The 24,663-nt window shown below is 36.9% G+C and overlaps 1 protein-coding gene across 5 annotated transcripts in view; it reads right to left on the bottom strand.

Moving 5' to 3' along the window:
- Positions 1-706: 706 nt before the first annotated feature.
- LOC124408578 (microtubule-associated protein Jupiter-like) overlaps positions 707-24,663 on the bottom strand; it is a 55,414-nt gene continuing 31,457 nt past the window's right edge. For 2 of the 5 annotated variants that reach the window (XM_046885607.1, XM_046885608.1), the window contains exons 2-5: positions 5,311-5,672; positions 4,670-4,693; positions 3,327-3,413; positions 707-1,811 (exon numbers count right to left, since the gene is read on the bottom strand). In XM_046885607.1, coding sequence (XP_046741563.1) covers positions 1,621-1,811; positions 3,327-3,413; positions 4,670-4,693; positions 5,311-5,672 — 664 coding nt within the window. In that variant the 3' untranslated portion in view covers positions 707-1,620. Of the gene's footprint in view, positions 1,812-3,326; positions 3,414-4,669; positions 4,694-5,310; positions 5,673-15,934; positions 16,179-16,523; positions 16,633-24,663 lie in introns of those variants that run through there. The other 3 variants (XM_046885605.1, XM_046885606.1, XM_046885609.1) reach the window with 3 other exon arrangements.

A 24,663-nucleotide genomic window follows, 5' to 3' on the forward strand; every position in this document is an offset into this window, starting at 1 on the left:
CTTGCGTTATCATTGTTCCAAAATATCTTACACAAGTTGAGAGTTAGAATTATATTCATGGTTTAAGTTACTTGAATATAATTAATAGATTCAGTCTGTAGTTTAACTGTAAAACATAGTTTAGTTTTCGTACGTTATAAGTTTAGCTTCTCATTTTTGATATGCACATTCTCAAAGTTTGTTGATCGAACTATTTCCACGTATTATTTCGTACAAAATAGAGTATTTGTTATTTTCTATCGCATTCTACTGCGAATCTCGTTTACAAACAAAAAATTGTATGCTGAGACAGAATTCTCATTTTTCGCAATACAATTTTTGATATTTAACGTTAGAAACAAGTTTTGGATTTAAAAAAAACCAGACTATTGATCATTCAATATACCAAAAAGTCTCACACCAAGCCAAACATGACATTTACTCGAATACGTAATAGTATTATCTTCTGATAAAGTACAAAATAAGAAATCTTCGCCTTAATTTACAAGTATTACTGAATTCTGTAAGTCGTATTTCTTTTTTTTATGCAGCTTATTTGTTTCTACGATGTATTATTTTCATAAACTTCTAATAAAAATGTGCCATTCTAACTATTTGACTCATACTTCTTTACAAGCTCATACTTATACTCTGGTATAAACCAGAAACAATCCTCACCAAACGTTTTACGTTGGTTTCTATTACATATAAAAAAGAATCATTCATGTTGTTTTTACAAAATGTTTATTTGAGGCCAAAAGTACAAAAAGGTATTTTCATGGAAATGCTGTAGGTTACAAACTGTAGTTTTTTTTCTTTCTACTCAAAATCGAACAATCGTGTAAACACTCTACTTGTCAAAACGGGATACAATCTCTTATAGACTGAAATAAATATAAATATTACATTGTGTAATGATAGTGATGTCGGAGCAAAAACTATGTAACTAATATCCAAGTTATCATGTTTTTACTTCTTCCTTTACTTCAATTTTTTTCCGAGTATTTTTCTTTTTATTAGTACTTAGTAGCAATGATTTGTAACCGAATATATAGAATTATTATATGAGTATTGATAATGCGGCTTTTTAAAGCTTAAATTCGCATTACAAACATTATCGATTCTGTGATTTACGCAAAAGTGAAAAGGCACAAAATTAAGAAAGCACTTTTTTTGATATACATATAGTGTAACTTTTTATTTTCGAGAAAGAACTATCTAATATACAATTTAGGTTCGCTAAACTCAATCATAGTTTGCTAAGTATTGATTACGCCGTTTTATTACGAACCATTTATTCATATTGTTTCTTAATGTTGATTTTTTTTTTTGTTTATATTTTTTTCGTTCTTCTATAAATTTATTTAATCATTGTGGAGATCCTAATGCTAAAGATAGCTCCATAAATGCGATTAACCTGATTGATCGAATACAAATCAAAGAATTATACTGATTCATTATTACTTCCATTGTTCATTATTTAAATACGGTTATTACGTGTGAACAATATCCTCGAATTAATAAAGTTTGATTAATAATAATAATAATAATAATAATAAAAAGTCAGTCGGTGAGGTTTTCGGATTTGGAAGTAACGACAGTATCAAAGTGCTGTTGGATATTTAAGTCCATCGACGATGTCTACCAGAGGCCTGAAGAATAGCCTCCTGGAGGCACGCGAGTACGTGGCTGTGCTGCTGGGGCTGGTGGTGATGCGGAGCCAGTAGATGATCCGTTTACTTTCTCAGCGACATTGCCATTTCCATTTTGCACCGGAGCGCTGTTGTTCTCTATATTTCCTGTGTATCCTGTTCCAGTTACCGGGTTGCCATCTGTAGAGAGATATCATCGAACGATTTTAGCAACATAAACTTGACCGAAAATGAGTAATCATTCAACATTCATGTCTCTTTTGCACAAATAACCCTCTGGTGCAGTACCTTTACAAACTTGAGTAAATGGCATCGAACCTTTCAACTATCATTTATTAATGAGTTTTTATAATTTCTTAATTCTACTTTCTCATAATTATAATAATATCGGTTCCCAGACATAGAGTAAACAAGTTTATTATTTTATCGATTATATGCACCGTTCTTGACCTAGCAATACATGTTTGTGATGTTGTCAAAATTTATCACGATATCTTACCCTTGCTTGGTCTAAATGTCAAAGTAGAAAAAAAATTGCATTATTATACAAAATCAGTTCTCAATTGGAATTAATAGTGTAAGCGTCACTATAAAAATCTTGTCATTTAGATTGATATTGAGACATGCAGATTATTCGAAATGATACAATATCAGTAGATGAAAACGTCACAAATATATATAAATGCTATATACGCATTCACAGTAAGTGCCTAGAGGCTACTTCGTGAAATTAAAAATGACCATACATGTGTTGTATTTGAAATCTATTCAAATTCATTTTTCTGTTTTATGGCAGCAATAGAAATTAGGAAATTCAAGAAGTAATTTAAACACTGTTGTAATAATTTAGCTATTGCTAAACTACAACTAGCTACATCCAAAACATTCATTTGTATCGCATGCTCACGAAGTAAGGAAAAGAAAGTATAAGTACATTCTAGACACATTATAAACAATTTTAATCTACTTACCACTCTAATAAGATACAATGCTGAACGCTACAGTTTGACGATAAACAATTGAAATAACATCATGCTCAATTAATATTATATTATCCTTTAATATGATTTGGGTAAATGAAAAAGTATGCAGAAACGTGAGATCAAAGCTACGCTATTCAACATGGAAAAAGACATGTAAAAAAATTAGTCAAAAACATATGGATACTTAACACGTACGGCAATTCATTTAGCGTTGTTTGCCAACGTCTAGAAGAATAACAGAATAGGTTAAATTATCGTTCTGCAAATAAATGCCCACACATCATTTATAATGTTACAGCAGCGCAAATTTGGTATCAACATCTAAATCATTGCAACCGTTATTTGAAGAATTAATCTGCAACTGATTGCCACTACTGATTGCCGTCATGAAACAAACTGCACATGCTTATCTCTGTACGAAAAGCAGCTCAGTATTATTGGTCGAAAGTTCAATTTCAATTTCAAACTGTTAAAATACTAGGTAAGTCACTACTTGAAATGTACTTCATGTACCATTGCACAAAGAATTTAGGTATCTACAGCCAAATTATAAATTGTAGGTACTTTTTTGTCAAGACAATAAATTGCATTCAACTATTGAAACGAATCACAAGTACAGAGTAAGAGTAACAAAAATAAAGGGGGTAAAAAGTAGAAACAGTGATGCGTGGCATTACGTATACGAGGGAAGATTTTATTATCATAAAGTTACCTCTACTCCTACGTGCGCTGCGCCTCAGGGGCATCACGTCAACTCCATCTCCGGTAACCGGGTTGCGTGGCATGCAGGATAATCCTCCTGCAGGAACCACCGAAGACCCGCCACATACCCAACAAAGCCAAACACAAATTCACCCATGCACCACACTACATCACACCACACCCTGCCACCGAACCCTCTGTTAGTGTGTGACAACCTGCGTAGATGGACCAACTGGCGAATTGCAAACGATTGTCTTCCCATTGACAAAGGCAGAATTTTCACTTTCTAATTCTGTATCGTTTAAAATATCCTTATATGCAGATGACTTTCATATTTCTTCAGTCTTGTTGAATGAATTTCGCATTTCCCATCCGCTTAAACATTTTTCAATTACACTTTGGTCCATCTACACATGTCTAAATTAATAGAATACTAACAATATGATGAATTCAAATTACTCGATTGGAACTATAATATGAACACTAATTTTCAAAAGTTATCAACATTCTATTTCTGTAATTGTTATTGCTCGAGTGTCGTAATAAATTCAAATTGTTCGAGGTATTTTTTTTTTTTTCATAGTTTAGTTAGACTGAATTGAAATTCCTAAAGTTACTGTCAACAACAATCAGATTCTGTAACGAAATTTATTAGTGCCAGTGTTAAAAAGGTGAAAATAAATAAATACATAAAACAAAGCTGTGTTAGTGCGATAAAACGTATGAAAAAAATTGAAGAAAAATATTTTAATTGACGTGGCTGGATGGTGAATAAAATCATATTTCATAATGGAAGCAGAATAAGCGTACAATAAACGATGATGCGAGATAAGTAACAAAATATATAATAAGTAATAATTATTTCAACAATGGATTTACTAACTCAAAATATGTGGGCTCCTAACTTTATAATTTATCTTTTTCTAAAATCTCGCAGATAGTTTTACACATCTTTTGTATAAAACAACAATTGTATTATATCTAAATACTTGCGAGAATTTGTGAGTGATAATCTTTAGTGATCATCATTAACGATGTCGAATATCGCTTTGTTCTGCAAGCATTATCGACAATTCAAAACTACACTAATTGCAGACGTGATGTTGTGAATTTTCGAAATTATATGAACCAATCCCTAAGGCTCTGTAAGGCTAGATCTAATCAAATAGTGAACAAAAGCAAAATCTAATTCTATGATACGTATCTTGGAAAAGACATATATAAAATGACAGATTTGTTGGAATTAATATCATGTTTGTCTTTCTTTCTTTTTTCAACATTTAAGAACACTACAGGGGAGTATCGGTAGTGTGATGTATCAATTTTAGCTGAATGGTTTTACTACGGACTTACGAAATCGTTTCTTTCTCCTAAAAGCTGCTTGTGAACACATTTAAGCTTAGATTAAGTAACTGTCGATTATTCCATATACGAAAAAAATAAAATAAAAATAACGAGAAGAAAAAAAACCACTAAGATAAAAAAAACAATAGAATCCTTACGACCTCAATATTTACCTTCGAGCTAAAATTGTGGACATATAAGTCTGAGCGCGTATAATTACATTCAAATTAAACTTGGACAAATATAGAAAAAAAAATTGACCAAAATTTAGGGAAGAGATAGGAAAGACAAAACAAATTACTTCTACCTACTGCGAAAAAAAGGATATTTATCACACTTTTAATTTGAAAACCAGCTACTCAGGTATCGTATAGAGAGTCAACCAACAAACGGACAAAATTACGCAACAGACGAAAACTCTCGACCTTTATAAATCTGTACCAATTACTTTAAATTTCGACAGTTGTTATATAAATAAAACATAAATTTTCAATACGTATACGTAGATGTAGAGAAAGAGCTGATAACTCGCATTGAAAGGGAAAAAGAAGGAGAAACAAAAATTCACGTAAGGCTGTCACGATTTCCGAATTCCACACCCTGAGCCCAGTAACACATATTTTAAGATAGTACTCAGTCCATTGGCCTACCTGTCTCACTGTTGTACGCATCGTTGCCATTACCATAGATATTGCCATTCGAATTTCCGTTGCTCGAGGTGTTCGACTGGCTGGAAGTTTCGGGAACCGATTTCTCACCGCTGAGCGGTATATTGCTTCGCATGTGGTTTTTCGAGCTTGGGGTAGTTGGGGCATCGGGGGGACCAAAGAGACGCTTGTATGAGTCATTACCAGGCTTAGCGCGAGGCGTATCTGAACAGTTGCTACTATTCTCTCCGAACATCGTTGATCCCAGTTGCGAATGATTGTGATTCTTGATACGACGAGGGCTCGTCTCTTCCGGAGCTCCTCCAAAAATGTCGCTGCTTCCACCGCCTGGGGGTTTCAACACCCTGCAAACAAGCGAAAGAACAAGCCGTCGTTAGTCTACTGAAACCTTTTTCCTTCCCACTTCTTTTTTTTTTTTTTAATTATTCACGTCTTTTCCTACTTCAGAAATCAAATTCACCCGACAGACGTTGAAAAAAAAAAAAAAAAATTCATCTTTCCAAAAATTTCGCGCAGGTATCCCCGATTCTCTTCCTAGATAAAATTTTCTGCAAATAGGTAAGGTGTACAGTTTTTTGCCATTAATATTGGCTTTTTTAGTACCGTGTGCAATTAAAAAGCTTGACAAATGACCACAAAGAGTATATTTAGATACTCTAGTCCAAGTGCATTGCAGCGCTCCGTCGATTCTTTTTCTTTCCACCGTGTTTCAACGGTGTTTTCAAGTTTTAAAAACGCGCGTATTTACAGTACGGCACACCGTTCAGTGAAAATTGTCTAACGAGGTTCGCGTGCACCGTAAATCTGTACGACATCACGTCAGTGATGAGCAACATCAGTAAATAAGCACGCGGTGTGCGAAATCTATTAACGTCCGCGTTGCTGCACGTGACTGAAAAGTACGACGGTATCTAGCCGTAGGTAATCCTTCGGATGTAATTTCATCACCAATCGGTGATTTCTTTTTCTCATAATGCAGTTTAGTTGGTGAAGGGGGAAAAAAACCAAACAGACATGTCTCTTCCGGAAGTATATCAAAGACGATAAATAATCGTAGGGTTCCACGGTGCGCAAAGCGCAGAGCGCAGAGCGCGCAGGAAATGAACGTAATTCAAAGGATAAACACGTAAGTGTGGGTTAGGGTAAGTTTTACGTTAGGTACATACCTAACCACGTTACACAGCTGGGGCAATAAGAAATCTATAATAAGCTACGGTGATTAGAGAGGCATAAGATGAGAGTATATAGATGTGCAGGGAATTGCTCGATGACCAGCGCAGGTTAAGCGCTCGTCTCGTCTCGTCTCGTCTCGGAAAGTATGGAAATCGATTGATTATAGATTGCAAAATTAAACAAAGGAAAGAACAAACACCGGTTTCTACCGGCCGCGCATCGAATCCCATCAAGAATGCACATCCATACACGCCTTGTAGCCTGGCCGAAGAACCGGTACTTTTGACGATGATAGCCGCGGCTAGATAACAATATAATTAGTCGTTCGGTTCAGTTAAGTTAAGTTCAGTTCGGTTCGGTTCGGTTCGTGGGATGCGAAGTATCCTGCCTGCCTGCACTCGAGCGCACAAACAGGATGGGTGTGTCGGGTAATGTTCTGTAAATACTTAGGCTTGCACAGCGAACCAAGACGAGGATCTTTAACCGACATATAGGGTGTGGGCGGGCATTGTTCGCTACATCGATGCACTTTTTTGCGCTCCAGTATTTGTACAACATTACCGATAATAATGATATAAATAAAAGCATGAGGGTTCGATGAGTGATTATTGTTATACGATCCTACGCGGGTGTTATTCGCAAACAGAGATGTTGAAATTAATTTGAAATCGTGGAGACAGTAATTAGTGATTAACCAATTTCAAGCCCGGCTTGATCCAAGGTTGGGTTGAGATACGAGGGGGAAAATAGATTGAATTAAAAGAGGCCATTAAGCAATTGGCATTAGCAGTTGGGAGTCATCATAATAAAAAAAAAAAAAAAATGCGGTAAGAAAAATAAACTTCCATTACATATTAGACCCGAATTGGAAGGTCGAACAAAGGCTGAAGATATATTGTAGAGTACAAGGAATCGACCGTTTTTTATAAAACAGGGTTAACAAAGCGGCTGTGATATATGCCGCCTGGTTCTTATAGCGTTCATAAAATTATTCGCATACGTACGTTATAACACACCAACGACAATTATTATTCATGAGTTGAGTAAAATAGAAATAATAGATCACTCCTCCTGGTGCGAGAGACCACGAACAGTCGTAGATATGCATGCAAATCGTCTTTGGTTTAACATACCTACACAACAACGACGTTACATTTTTATACTAAATATATTGTAGTGTGTAGAATTTTATATTCCATAGAATTTAGAGTTTGATCGATTGTCCGCTAGCCTGGAGATGACGAAAGTTTTCTACCTCATTCGTATATATTCGCGTCGGAACGACCTTCAAGAATTCAGACGTCTGCAGTCTGTGAATAGCTGATACCAGGGGTTAAAAATCGGAAAGTACGACCCGCGTTATCGGTATTCGTAGCCGAAGAATTCCTGCGACATCTCGTCCAGGCACGAAGAGGAGGTGAATTGTGGTGATATACAAGGAACGATCGGATCATCGGACAATCGGATTAGCGAGCGATCCAATTATTACTCGCAAGCACGAGACGTTATTACAAATGGATATACTTTTCGACGAGGATTGTATCATGCAAACGGTTCTCTTCCTCGTTCCCCATTATCCAGAGCGTGATTCTAGAACGATTTCGTGACAACCGATTCGGGAATTTAAACATTGAGTTTCGTTTCTTCCTTGATCGACCTCGTCAGTCAGACGAAATTATAAGAACTCTGAAACGGTAGGATTCGAATTTAATGACGACGGTTGTATGGCACAGTGACATCTGTGTAAATCGTGGGTTTTCCTTTCGAAACGAGAATAAGTGTAGAATGCATAATTAATTTTTGTATTCAACAGAGGCTAAAATTCCCAAAGTATCAGATTTAGGATCGATGACTGCCTCCGCGAAATTGAACCAAGATAATCGTGATCCTGTTATTTTTCATCATAGTTATATTGTTTCGCTCGCGCGTGTCAAACCGGCAAATGCAGCACAGCGCAGAGTCAGTCGACAGACAGACAAAGTCAAAACTGACCGACAAAAAAACCGGAGCGAGATTTATCTGCGGTTAGGAATCGATTATGTCTTCGTCGACGGCGATGTTCACTTCACGGAACGACTTTTTTCCACCTGTAGGTTTGACAGAAAGGAGCGAGAGAGAGAGAGAGAAAAAAAACTCTCGAAGAAGATGGAATAAATGGATAAAAAGATAAGAAAGAAACATCTTAAAAACCGAAGCTATCCGTGATCGAATAATCTCGAACGATTAATGTCCGCGTTTGAAAAGACGCGGAAGTCATATTGCAAGGATCGAAGTTACCCAAGGCAATTAACGAGATTACGAACGTGTATCTAAGCCGCTTCTTCACGCATGAGATGTGCTTCGAATTCGAATTTATCCAAGACATCAGGGCTCTTAGCTAATTGTAAAACCCGGTAAACAGACTGTGTGTGTTGAACCTTGTCGTTGCAGCTGGTGCAGGGTCAACATTTTCCCATCACATAAATCCAACTCGCACGACAGTCAAGAATATCAACCTTTGCTCTGCACGTTACGACGTACCACAAATTGTTTTACAAAAAACGATCAACTTCTACTTCAATAGTGTGTTCAAGTGAAGATGGACAAATTCGGTGACCCGGTCCAATTCCGAACAAGAATATAATAAAACAATTGATCTTCATCATCGGCGCAATTAAGAGCGTAGGATTGCGACCGATTGCGAGAAGAAACGGTGAGTTCGATTTATCGCCAAGTCGGCGTTGATCGTATCGAGGAATTGCAAGAGCTGGAAGGATATGGTATCTCTTAATCGTCGAACCTTCTAAGGAGAACAGTTTGTCTGCGCCTTTAACGGACCGCGGATATTTATAAATAGACTTTATTCTATCGTCATTGGCTACAGGATAGGTTCCGGATCCGAATCCAATCGATCCAACATAAATTTAACGAGAAATTAACGAATAGATCAATTAGGTTGTAACGAAGAATAGCATCTATTTATATAAAAAAAATATCTCTAAGTAACTTCAAGGTTTCAAGCAGATCCGAATAACTTTACAATCGCATTCTTCTTCTAGACACAATATTTCTTCTCCTCATTTAAATGGTCTCCTCAATTTCATGGTCCAAAACTGTTCACCAATAAAAAATTCAGGTACACTGTATCGAGCAACCTAAATTGCACCTCATCAGTAGCAAAAGCCATACCGTATCCTGATCCACCTTGATCCACGTTGACGATAATCGATCTGCCAAACGCGTGAAGATCAAGATTTGAAGAATGTCGAGATGAGAAGAAAAGAAAAAAAAAAAAAACAGCATTCAAAATACAGTGCGAGCTTGAAGTGATTCAGAATGTCTTGCATGGAAGCTCAATGAGTAGCACTTGAAGATCCATTGTTCCTTGTGCCAAAGGTACGTCATATACAAAGCTACTAATGTAAGCTACAAAGCACAGAGCCAACGTCAAGTACGCGACCGATTACACACAAGCTGTTTTGAAGGCCATTAATAAACGCGGTGTTACACGATCGGCGAGGGTCAATTCCACGAGTGATCGCGTTTCTTTCTCCCTTCTCGTGTATGCGTGTGTCTCTTCTGTGTGACTATGAACAACCCGATAAGGCCTGCGTCCATTTCAACACACGATCGGAGGTATACGTGACGGGTTCGTGACGTCGGTACGGCTTCCCGGTGGACGGAGACCCGCTATTCCGGAAGCCCCGACCCGGGGAAGCCCCGGCACGCGCCGAGGGTGACTAACCCCCACGATCGCCTCGACGTGTTTGCATGTGTGTATGTGTTTATGGTTGTGATTGTGGTTGTGAGTGTTCAAACACTCGAGGAGTATAGTAACGGGGCTATCGAGTGCGATCCATGCCACTGGCTGCACACATCCGTGCGAACGTGTCCATGCTAGAAATAAGGAGGAGGATGAGGTTCGGAGCTTACTTTGTAACGCGATATTTTTACCTGCTAGGTATGCGCCCACGGAAGTCGCGGATCACCCGATATACACCTCGACGTCTAGACTTACCTTATACATATACCTACAGGGCATGCTGCAGGGGTGAGGGACAGTTTGCGGGTATCTATGTCCAATACTTGCTGCCGCGAGGAAGGATCGCGATTCGGAAACAGACGGAGTGTAAGGGTTTCGAACTTGTCTCTTAGTATTTGATTATTTATTCATTTTATTTTTTATTTTTTGCAACTATGAAATATTCCTCGATATTTATCAAATTTCCGAATTAACCGCAACGCACGGATCGTGAAGCCGGTAATAATCAAGCACACGGAGGAAAAAAAGATATCGAATTTACGTAGTTATTGCAAATGGCAATTCATCACATGGCGAGAGCGAATGTTTGGTTAATTCAAATTCAAGAATATGTAGTTTCACTTGATAAGACGGATTGTTGTTTAGAACACTATTTTCTTGAATTAAAACGAAAACCTTCTTTCACCATTTAAATTTTGACAAAGTCTACAAATGTTTTTTTTTTTTTTGTTCTTTCTCTTTTTTGGATCGTACAACAATAATGCTTTTTCACTTACTGCCGTATATTGTTAAGAATTACGCCTGTGATACAAAGATACACATCAGCCATCGTACAGATATATAAATATAAATATACATATACATATATTTTATGCATATGTAAAACGGAAAATTCATAATTTTTAGGTCAAAAAATATCGTCGCCTCATGGGATATACATATGTATATACAAACGAGTTACCACACATGTATATCAAGCTAAATCGTGACATTTAGTTCATAGCGTGAGCAATTCAATTCCTATCCGGAAATAGATGTATATATCCACACACATATATATATGTATACAGTTTGAAGTGACGCTGCTCGTTCTCGACAGAATCGTCTTATATATAATCGTAAAATAAAAAACAAAAAATAACAGGTGAAAAAAAAAAAAATCGCAACAAAGTATGTAAATAATATATGAATATATATCAGCAATACAAATTACTGTAACTTGAAAAGCTTTTTACCGTATTTTTGACAAATAGAATAATAAATCATTGAGGCCGAACATGCATGCAACCATGCATAATCGATATCATACGGTAGTTCTTTTCTCCCAGTGTTACACACGGTCAATGTCATCTTGCGTTACACAGTGCAGAATTATTGCGTTTCGTTTTAATGAGACAGGTGCATCCTCGCATCGCGCTGCACGCACGAATAGAAAGCAGAAAACTATATATTTTCCTTCTATAATTATAACATCGAATGTACATGAGTGCATCATTCACATATCATTCACTACCTAGATGTGCAATGGCTCTGGGGAACTGGATCGGACTAAAAAGTCTCTCTCTCTTTCTCTCTTTCTCTGCAGTGCAGAGTGAAGTGTGGCGTAGTCGAGACATAATGATCGCGGACTTTGCTCGACTCGCATCGCAAACGAACGAACGTAACTAAGGTAACGGTGAATTGAAAGTCTATCTGCAGGTTCCGCGCGCGGGGGAAAAGCATCGTCAAGACCGTGGCGGAACCACCGGCGATCGGATTGCACTTGACCGTAGTTCGAGAGCTGTCGTTAGGCGAGGGAAAAAAGTCGGCCCTCTTACTGTCGAAACTGGTTGAAATATGCGGTAGACGAATATCATAAAATAATATGTCAGGTGGGCAAGAAAAAACGGGACAGATTTAAAACTTGGATAAAAACCAAACTTGTTGAGCGATTCTCAAAAGTTGATTTTTTTTTTTTTTTTGTTGTTGTTGTTGTTGTCGTCGAAAATAGAAGAACGAATTTTTCATTCGAAAAATATTTATTCGTTGTTGAGATACACGCTCTTGAGCAACGAGTTTTGAAAACGTCGCTGGAAGATGGAAAAAAATTAATATTAAAGAACATTCGACTCAATTTCTTTTGAAAATTGCGATTCAAAGATTAATTCTGGCGCCTTAGAAGTCCGAGATTTCATTCACATGACATGAAACGTTTCTTGTAAAATTAGTATCAAATCCACGGCGCACTTCAAAGTTAATATTCTGTTGTCGGGAGACATTATCGAGAAAGACCAGAATCAAAAAAGTCGGCTGTAAATGATGTTGCCAACTTGACAAAAACTGATTAAGCCAACGACCAACCACCAAAGACCAGATAGAGTTACGGCTGACTTTTTTCATACGGGCGAATTATCTAGAAGATCAGATTTTCAGTCGTGGGAGAGAATTTTTCACTGATCCACGGAACTTGACGTCACATGGCCTGATCTCTCAATCTTTGGTGCAAAAAAAAATTGCATTCTGGCGAAGGAGAGTTCTGGCAACCGTATTGAAGTCATAGTAACGTTAATACTATGTTTAAACTATACATATAATTGCTTGAATAATAATTTAAGATCAAAATTAAGTTCCAACATTCTATAATATTAATTTTATTCAGTCTCCCAGCGATTTGTTCAAATCCTAATTTTCAAGAGCGTGTATCTCAGCAGCGAATAAAGATTTTTCAGATATTCAAAAACGACATGAAAGATACATTTTTATACTTTCAAGCAAAATAAAGTTTTCGTAAATCGATCGACGGGTTCGAATCTTATTCACGTTTTAAATCAGTCCCATTTTTTTAAAGTGTAATGTACTCGGATTTCACGATACCTTTGCAGACGAAAAAACAAGAAAAATGTAAATATAAAAAAGAAGTAAACGCTGGTCAAATTTCATGCCGATTCTTCCTCTCCTGCACGAAGGTCGTATTTCGCAAACAAACACGGGATTGCAGAGCATCGTGCATATAACGAGAAATACAGTAAACGCGAAACTGCACCCTCGCCTCTCTACATACACTCTAGTTGATGATAAAAGCTCGAGGAACACTTGTACCTCAGAGACAACGCGAGCTTTATGCGCCATTTACGTGACTTCGAATCTTCACAAGGCTCGCATTGTTCTGCGATGTGTTCCCAAGTAAGAGGAGTAAAGGCAAGTCGCAAGTGGGATGCAATAGTCGGTTAATGCCGGGGGCGAAGGGAGGAAACGAACCGTTCGACATTAGGAAAACACGCAGTGGTATAAACATGTAATATCTATTTATCAATACTCCTATCCATCCACTCGAATATCTATTGCATGTGTTTGTAGTTAAAGCCGCGTCCATCGAGATGGAACGCGGAGTAAGAAACGGGCTGAACCGGAGGATCGGATCGATTAATAAAAATTAACTGCTGTTCCCGGAAGTGATTTTTTGTCGCATAATTATTGCTGGAGTTTCAAGGGGAGAAATATCGGTTACAAATTCGATATATATATATATATATATAGAGAAAATATATGAAGTATTCAGTGATTTCAAGGAAGTTTCAGACTCCTTTAATCTCTCTTTTCACTAAAATGATCGTATCTATTAACGAATCATAATTTTTGTAATCGACAATGAAAATCATTCTGACATTTCAACTCTCAGATTCTCTCCAATGATCATAAATTTCAAGCCGGTAAAATGATGAAGAAAATGGGCCGATTGAATATCTTGGGAGTTAATTTTCACGATGGAATGACGAAAAATTATCACCATAAAATAACAATTGATTACCGTGATAAAGTTTCCGGGAAAAAACAAGGCGAAAGATTTAAATCTGCAGACATCTTCCCGAGTATTGCATGGCTAGCGAATGAACAGCTGAAGCAAGAGGCTACACTTAATACATCCGCTGAAGCCAGTCACGCTTTCTAAGCTGTGCAACAGCAGCATCGACTGCATCGCGAAACGCTGCAGTAATTTTTTTTAGCAAGAATAACAAAAGAAGTTTAAAATCCATCTAACAAAGTTCAACGGCCAAGACGAGAGCGTCAATAATTGTCATTTGATAATACAATTTTATTATTTTCTCGTCTCACTGAGAATATTGGATTGATTGAATTCGCACGCGTTTGAAAGACGGAAATCCGATCACCACGAAATAATAATCGGTAAAAGCATATCTCCTGCAATTTGTTAAATTGCGGAATCTCGAGAGTTGAAAGAGAGACTTTCCGAGTCTTTGCCGTACTGCACACGCTTGACGGTTTGCATAGTTATGAAGGCGGTAAGAACAAACAGTCTAGAGTCTAGACTACGTATACTCCGGAGTCTAGACGCGGGGAATCACCTTCCTCAAGCCGGCCGATACTGCAGCACGCAATCAAGGGCCATTTCCCAAGTCCGTTTATTGCAGATACCCGGAAACCATCGATTCTGGAACGTATTTCAGGCGGACCATTTTATTTTCTGACCGTAGTAAACGAGTCGAAATTTCTCGCACGATGTCCACATTGCGATTCTCATTCAAGGTGAGACAAAAATAAATTCATCCGTATTTTTTGCAGTATATTGAAAAAATTATCAAAATCCACATCCGCAAGGGAGGAGAAAAATAAATTATGTAAGCGCGGAAAAATTGATAAAAAAAAAACCGCACCGACGTAGCGCGTGTTTTATGTAAAATCGTACAACCGCAAGCGGAAGCAGTGCGGTTTTCGCGAAGGAAAATTCTCTGGGATTTTGCAGCGTTTTGTATCCGCGCGCATATTTTAATCCTCGAGAAAGTCAAGGTTATTCCGTAAATATGCGATAAGACTAAACCTTATGCAATATCAAAAAAGCTTGGTGATTTAATGGAAAGAAAAATAAGATTATTATTATTATATTAAAAATAAAAGCTCGTAATAACACCGCGATTTATAATTACGGCGGGATGATCGTGTGAAAAGCAGCTCGAGGGTGTGTATATATATATATTATTATATGATAACGACTAAACCAGAGTGTCCAGTTATTTGTGAAAACGTAATTCGCTGAGGATTCCAGGTTTCCAAGACAAGAATCATTATTTATCCAGTTTGTTCTCATGTAAACAATAAATGAAAAGTACAATGGTCATACAAACAAGAATATTTTATATTTGACTAGAGCACAGCTCATTGTGGGGTGAATTTGTAAGAATTCGTTAGCACGTACAGTTTTTAAGAAATCACGGTTTGGTTGATGACCATTGCCTGAAAGTTGAGAGAAACATTTTTTTCCCCCATTAAATGGCTAAATTTTTATGAATCTATAATGAAAATTATTATATTTCAGATACGACATGAAATTCCCTGAGATTTCCCTGATTCCATAATTTTCATGAATACTAGACACCCTTTAGTCACACGTAGGTACCTGCATTACGCTGTGCATATACTTTGCAAAGTATTTCGCAAGTAGTTAAGGAAGTTTGCTACAATAGGATTGTTATGCAGTGAGATTTTATACACACATAGCAGCTTGTTTCGCCACTTTGTTAATTGCATATACGCAATAGAACAGATCTGGTGATTTATAATCAGAAAGAAGATCGTTTCCCTTCGAATCGAGAAAACTTTTTTAATTCACGGCTCGTGAATGATCAGCTGATTATACAATACGTGTACTTGCATGTTTTATTTCTATCTTTCTTACACATTTATCAATTCTTTTACCTCTTCTTTCCATAGCCAACGTTGTCCAGTTCGATGTGTCGATAGGCGGCATAAGTGGCCATGATGGTTGTTATTCGTTCGGTATTTGAATCGTAGAACTTTTTTTCTTCAAATCGTTGAAAAACAAGACCCGAAAAGAAGATTTCGGTACGACGTTGGAGTGATTTTTTTCAATCACAAACCGGAAGTAGGTACCAGAGCAAGTCTTCTCTCTGCTGCGGGAACGCGGTTGTAAAATATCCGACTTTATATGCAGATACGATCAGAGAAAAGAAAAATAAAATACAGATAAAAATCTAGATCAAATTTAATTGAATTAACAATTTTTCAGATTCACTCCGTTCTTCTGGCACTTTTTTAAATTAAAATTAAAACAAAAAAAAAGAGAGAAATTAACAAGAACAAGAGTATAAAGAAAAAGACTAGTGAGAAAAAATGTGCAATTATACGAGAAAAATGAATTAATCAACAACTTGGTAATCGATTATTCTTTAACTTTACTCGCGCGTGTCTATATTTTATATGAAATATATCAACGGAGGGGAAAAAAAAAAAATCAACAACAACAACAACAATTAAATCTTTATACTTTGGTTTTTAAGCTGTGGTTAAATATGATGCCGGGTTTTCAGCGCCGCACAACAAAACTCTCCCGACGATTCGTCTGTAGAGCTCGCAGCAGACTGGAAACCACCGGGTATAAACTCGGTATATACCATCTCGCTTTTCCCTCCCCTCTCTCCTCGCTCCCTCTCTCTCCCTCTCTCCCGATCGTTCGTCTCTCTCGGCTCCAGCCGGGTCTGTCTTCGGCGTGCTTCCACCCCCGTGACGCCGACGCCGACGCCGACGCCGACGCCGACGCCGAGGACTAGGAAGAGACGAAACTGCGACGACGACGACAACGACCACGTCTCCGTCGTCCATTCACCTCAATCAATACGCGGAGGTAAACGATGCGAAGAGCTTAGCTGACCGTGGAGGAGGGTCATCTTCGAGAATTTTTCGCGCCGCTGCAGACACGGCTCAAAAGTATATAAAAAATAAAAGCCGAGATTTACTCGATACGGTTCAAGGGTTACGACTTTTCAATATCGGCGGTAAATTCGAGAATCAAATGTTGGCGTGAATTCGTTCGTTTTACGCGAATAGAATAATTGGTGACGGTATCCTTTTTTTTTTTTTTTCTTTTCTTTAAATTTTTTTTTTCCATTCTTTGGACAAATTTTAATATATAATTAGGATTAATTGGAATCTAATAATTCATTATCAAATTTCACAAGACGCGGGGGCGAGGGGGGGGGGGGGGGAGCTGTCAGTTTAAGGAAAAGAGAAGAAATAATTTTATTTTCTCATCAAGTCTCGCTGTATTAAAATATTCATTTGACATATAACTAATTGACGAGAATGTAGTTATATTTCAATAGATCGATATTCATTCATTGTGTGTTAAACAAAACTTCATTTAATATATATTTGAAATTATTGAATTATTCATTGCACGTAAGTTATACAGAAAATAATAACTGTATCAACTGCTTATTTTACCAGCAACTGAACTCAACGGTCTGTTGAGATTTTCGATAAAAAAAAAGAAAAAAAGTAAATAAAAGTAAATAAAAGTAAATAAATAAATAAGCACAAAATAGCATTACAAGCGAAACATGTTCTCATGAATTACGCTGCTCATGTTTTCTTCCATACTGCATGAGGAAAAGAATCTCCTCGAGACGATGGATGTAACATATATTTCTTGGTTCGTGTTCGAGGTTTGGTATACCGTTAAACGTGTAAAGTACAACTTTGCCGCATGCAAAATATACATAACAACCTCCTACCCAGCTTATTACACGGGAAGCTAATAAGTATTCACATATATCCTCTGTATCGGCCCTTATTAAAAACCCACTTTTCCCTTTTCGCTCCGCTGTTTGACGAGCATATAGTGAACACGTACATTAAACATGTTATACAGAATTTACAAAGTAATACGCTCCATGATGGGAGCATAAAAAAAAATAATAATAATAACACATTCCTTTAACTATTCTAACGAAACGTTCTCTCTCTCTCTTTCTCTTTCTTACACACACACACAATCTTGTCTTGTAATTCTATAGGGAGTAAACAATAACGGGTACGAGTATCAATTACGCTTAAAATATCCTGAATTGGACATTCGTTGGAGATTTTCTTTTTATTGGAAAAAGGAAAGAAACGACGTTGTGGAATTTTCGTTGATATGCGAAAAATCGGTTTATTTCCTCAAACGACAATAAACCCCGACATTGTTTAATATCATGTGATTTCGTGGGAATTTTCTTTCTTTTTTGCAAAATAAACGCGAATTGGTCATTTAACATGGTATAAAAAAAAGTACCAAGTAATTGAAAGACTTGAAAAAAAAAAAAAAAAAAAAATCGTCATACTCGTACAGGTTAGATCTTTCTAGATTTATATCGTGAAAATTAAATACCAGCAGCAAAATATTTATTATGCGCATTGAAAGATACACGAACCTAGTATTTCGTCTGGGATGAAGAAATTACCTCAGTTTTTCTTCGAGATTTCAAACGAAAATGCCGCCGCCCATTTTCTCGGGATGTTCTGAATCTCCTGTAGATTAAGTTGCGAGTATAAGAAAGTGTAAAATCCTGCCGCAAATCGGTGGTAATTTTGATGGTAAACTAGTAACAATTATTCCGTGACACCATGCTCAAGATTCGTTTAGTTTGCGTATCGACGAAGAAGCAGAAAACACGAAATTGACACTTTACGGCGATTATTTGGAAGTCAAAATTTCGACAAACGTTACTTGGAATAACACCGTATGTAGTTTAGTTAAATTTTTGTTATACATTATAGTTTGTTTCCGTAATATTAACGTTTTTTGACGTAAACAGGCTAGACAGATTTTTTTTTTGTTCAGATTAAAACGGATGTAACAAATTTTCTTGTTTCTCTTTACGTTCTCTCTTTTTTTTTTCAAGTATATCAACGATCTAATTCTCTATGGAATTGATTATGATCTAATTGATATGGAATTACATTTGGTGTAAAAATAAACACTTTCTTCAACGACTGTAACGTCGATTCCTTGGGTTTATATCACAAACAAAGAAGACGATAAATTGTTTATTACAACAACGAAATGAATAACCTTAAAAAAAAATAATTCCATGAAGTTGAAGGTTAAGCGATATTATAAAATAAAACAAAGAATCGAGACAATTAATCTCTGTCGACCGCAGGCGTTGACGCCTCGTTTCAAGATAGCAGATTTCAATTTCCGCATTAAAAACCGCGATTATAACGGCTGTATAGAATTTCCACAAGTGCAGAGTAGAAGTTGAAGAACGGTAACAAGAATCAGAAAATATTGAGACACGGATAGCCAGCTCCCAGGTACTAAAATACCGAGTTAATATTAGGCAGCGGGTTCAGCAAGCGAAGAGAAGAGACCCTTAGTCTTGTCATTGCCTCGACAGTTTGCCATGCAATCAAAAATTCAAACGTTAAAAAAATGCGAAGATTTTCTCGAACTTCATTCCGAAACGAGGATTAATTTTCGTCGAAATCCGTAACTGAGTGAGTAAATTTTATAAATATCCTTGGAGGATATGAGTCGAGGATTTCTACAGGATAAGTTCGAAGTCGCATGATGGAAGATTGTGCGAAGCGAGTGGATAATAATTGAATAACAGGCTGACTGCTTATTAAATGGAAGGGTAAATGCACGAGGAGTACACAAGCATCATCAGGAATTTACTGCACAATGTATATCGCATGCACATACACGCGTTACGCGCATAGTCTCATCACATGTGCCCTAATTATACGCATCGCGTATTTTAGCACTTCCGTAGGATTTTGCCCTGCTGCTGCTGCTGCTTTTGGCGGCGGGGGTTTCAAACACCGAAGAGTAAAGGTTTCGTTGTCTCGTCTTAAGATCTATCCCAATTATCAAGGTCCACGACGAATTTCGCAACCAAGAATTATACTGATAAAACTTTCTCTCTTTGTCGGTTGAGCTTCGCACGTTCAAAGGTCTAATTACAACGATTTACCGCCGTTTTAAACTAGCAGTATAGAATTATATATATATACATACGTGAATCAAGTTATCTGTTAATCTTGATGCGAATAAAATCCTCAACAATTTATTGCTTCAAGCTCGTGATAATTATTACCAATTTCAAAGTAAGTAGGTAAATATCGATACAATTTTTATAGAATAATGATATTGAGTCGATGAATTGAGCAAATACGAGTAAAAATTTCCCCTCGATATCACGATTTTCTAAATTTCTTAAAATCTTAATCAACTTTACTCGAACTTGAAACGTATGAAATATTTAAAATTGAGGAGAATAATAAAATAAGGAGAATAGAAATGAGTAACGGTTACTCCGCGGGTTACTATATATTAAATTATAAACTATAAAGGAATCATGGTTACTTGCCGAGTCGCTACGCTCAACGCGCAACGTGACATCCTGTGTAACATAATATGACACATTTAAAAGGTGTGGGTGCGGTGTTCCAATGTACGGCACGTATGCACATAGTCGAGGAAGTGTGTATCGCACAGACCTAATTGCACATACGAGTACAATACCTACATAGCCGGAATCATGAGGCTTCCCCCAAATCGGACGTCCCGTCGGTTAATTAACGATAAGGATTAATTGAAGCCGACGACGCGACGTTCTGTTGTACAAAAATCGAGCAGAGCGTCTTGGCGTTCGACCCCATTTTCGGTATTGCTGGCACGGGACTAACTAACGGTCGATAAATATAATAATAGGAAAAGAAAAACAATTCAAACTTTAATTGAAATATATGATCACAGCGCGCTAATGCAATTATCTTCAATGACTCATTATGTATCTTATATTAGGTATAGGTATAGATATAGGTATACTCTTGCCTCTTGGGAACTTTTTCTGTCTCAACAACAACTACTGAGAAATGAACGTTTAATAAGATATCTATTGTCATTTTTTTTTTTTTTTTTTTTTTTTCTTTATTTCAGCGATGATCGTAGGTTAGATTATTTTTAAAAAATTTCATTATATTGGATCGAATTACGTTGGTTCGGGAGAAAAAAGAAAACCTTGTTTTACGTAAAACTAAAAAAAATTTTACCAGAGCCAAGTGTAAATCAGATTAATTTTTTCAAAATTACTTATTCGTAGCAGTAAACTTCACGTATGATATTTCAAATGTTTGTTAAACACGTCGGCAATTGGAATTCCGATAATTTGAAATTCGTTGAATGAAATATCAGGAGTTGAAGGAAACTCGCGAAGGTATAACAATATATTTTAAGATAGATGCAAAGTGAACTTGGCGTTGTTTCGATCGTGGAATAAAAACTCGAAGAGGTCGGTACGGGTTGACTCCGTCCGGCGTATATAATCCACAAACCGAGATCTCCATATTTAACAGAAGCACGAACCACAAGAATACCCTAGACATTGTCTATTGACCGGTAAAAACTAGAGAACGATATAATGCATCGTACTAGAGCAACGCGCACGAAATGCTGTCAATCTGAAAAGCGGGTGGCGCAGACTGTTACCTGAGAAAGCGTGAAAAAACTATATTAAAAATAAAAATCGCATCGTAAGAGATGATAAATCGGCTCAAGTATGTGCAGTAAACTCTGCGTAACTTCCCAATATTCAACTTCATGACTAGTTATAATGTAATTGGGAGAGCAGGAGGTTAATCGTGGATTTCTTTTCCTTGAAACTGAAGTAAAACGGCAAAATATAAAGAAAAAAAAAAAAAAAAAAAAAAAAATAGAGAACGCATCACACCTGGTAGAGCGAGGTACAGTCGTTGCTACGGCTTTGGTACTTTGCCAATATCGCCAAATTTTCGACCATATGTGCTTACAGACACACGGAATTGAACAACAATCCAATTGTCAGTTTGCCGCTTTACCGTGACTCATGTTGAACGCCCGCAGAGCTGCAGCTTAAGTATACCTACCTCGACCTATAGCTAGGGGAGAGCGCCGTTGCATGCAGCATCAGCAGGGCACGTGCTGCTCTTCTGTGACAAGCCACATGCAGAAAACGTTGCCTGTACACTACAGGACGACTCAAAGTTTGTCTCAAAGTCTTTAATTGCGGGTGTTTTAAACTCGGAGTAAAAATCAAATTATTATCTATATACTAGTGCAGTTCATGTTCGCGCTGGCTGGTTGGAACGGTGAAACAGGAAAGGCACAATGGATTATGGAATAGGGTAGGAATGTGGAATACAAAAGGAATGATGGAATAATGTAGGAATATGGAACACAAATGGAATGGTGGAATACGGCATGGAGGGCATGGAAGAGGAGAGGAATGGTGGAATAATTTAGGAATGTAGAACAGGACAGGAACGATGGAATAGGATTGAAATTCGGCACAGAGGAGAAATGAATGGAATAAGATAACAATATGGATCAGGAGAGAACCGATGGAATGGAGTAAGATAAAAAAAAAACATGGCGATAAGGATACGAAGTATTTTTAGCATTATATCGAGACCAATTAAAACTTATTCATTACCACCCTATCTATGAAAATCGACTAATATACAAAAAAAAAAAAAAAAAACACAAAACCGTACTTGAAATTGGATTCAGTTTCGCAAGGATTTATAAGGCACAGTGTCCAGCGAAGTTTTGAAAAGGGTTGTATAAGCCTTTGGTTCAATTGTACGCGTTGAAAGCCTCTGCACAGTTTTCTCTAATGGTACAGGCTGCTGTAGCTTTATTTACAAACGGAGTCTAGACCTTTCGACGTTATACAGTTTCTCGGCTTAGAATCATGAACAAAGTACTTTGGCACGGCACTGCGTCAGCTAGGACGACTGCAGTGCTTCCAGGACTAAACAGGAAATCGCGGCGCGTGTCCCTGGCACCCAGGTGTAAGTCAACGGATGTAAACAGACGATCTCTATTTATTTATTAAGGAAAATACTTTCGTTTCGTATCGTTTAGCAAGAAACGCACGGAGTTGAGTTTTAGATTATAAATATAGAATCGTATGGGTCAAAGGCAAGTGTGCAGTGTAAGGATGTTCAATTGAACCAATTAAAAATTGATTGGTCGAAATGGATTCATTGAATCCTACGACTACAATTCGCCACGTTTCGCACTGCCATTTAACCCTCTTAGAAACATATTTTTCATTTGCTAAAACATAAAAATCATCGGTGAACTATAGGTTTTAGAGATCGGTGATTACTATTCCGCAGTCAGGACTGAAAAATTTAAAATGGCGGATCAAACATGGCGGCCATATTTGTTTAAATTCATACAAATACTAAACACAGTCTGCACGACGTATATTCACTATTGCAGGTATATTTAATATTAAATTCGGATTCAGCGCGTCAAAAAACTTTGGGAAAGTATAGTCTGGCTTCAGGGTCTGACGGTATGTCTGTCGACCTGTATTGTCGAACATATATCTGACTTTTTTCAAAGAAATCAGATGATTGATAAAAAAAAAAAACATCAAGAATACTTTAGATTACAAATTTCATGTAGATTAAGGTGAAATATTTTGTTTCCTTAAAACAAATTAAGAAATTTTGAGCCTGTTGTCCGACATATTGGATCCGCGATATTGAATTTTGATTTGTAATCAGCGACCTCAAAAACCTCAGTATATGAAATTTTACTTCAATTTAATGAAGACTATTTTCAAAACCGATTTTTTACTAAAAAAAAAAACATACAATATTGTTTTTTGCACATTGATTGTTTGTTAGGAAATTATTGTGAAATTCTTAGGTTAAAACACATAGTGTATTACAAAAGTGAGGTATATTGAAGTCTGGAAAACTTAATTGCCTGCTTATTAGTATACTAAAATGTAGCCGTACTAAATGGAATAAGAAAAGTATTCCGTATTTATTTGAGTTAAAAATCAATGAAATCCAGTGTATCGGAGGAGTGATTTTGAATATAGGACGTTGATTAATCTTCGTTCGATAAGATGTATCTCATGATCGTGTAACCTTTACAGGTATAATGCAACGTCAGCATTAAATTGCCGGCGCGGTTTAGTTGAAGAGAGCCAAAATCAATAATACTGTATTCAGTACACAAAAGGGTGGCATAAAAAGAAGAAAATATAAAAATGCACTATAAGCAGATCGTATATAGGTATAAGTATATAACGCTGTAGGCCTACAGATACTGTGTATGAAGATTCGCAACTTCTGTTACCATATTACATAGAGTCCAATTTCCTGATCTCCAGTTTTGCGTTTTCCTTTCTTTCTTTCTTTTGATCTAGATCGTTCAGAAATCACTTTCTTTCGTCTCTATCACTGCGCGTCGAATATATAATATATATCATTGCTGTCCAATGCAATGACAACAACAATAATAACAACAAAGACAACGATACCCAACGTAAATGAAATAAACTTTCTCTACAGTTTCTTCGATAAAATACTATTTTGCACACTTTCGCTCGCTCGCCGTCTGATTAAAATTTCGAAACGTCGGTTAATTTTCCACGGTATAAAACGGGTCACAAATCCCACAGTCGAAGGAAACGTCGGTCATGCCTTGTGCAGTTACAAACCTACCATAAACGAATTAGGTTTACAGCTTTGATTTTGATTAAACGTACTATAAATTCGCGAATGAACACAGCGATATTCGCTATTCGCGAATATTTGCCAAGAGAGGATGGAATTGGGGATGAAAATGAAAA

Source organism: Diprion similis, chromosome 8 (genome assembly GCF_021155765.1).
Source record: "Diprion similis isolate iyDipSimi1 chromosome 8, iyDipSimi1.1, whole genome shotgun sequence".
NCBI classification, from domain to species: domain Eukaryota; kingdom Metazoa; phylum Arthropoda; class Insecta; order Hymenoptera; family Diprionidae; genus Diprion; species Diprion similis.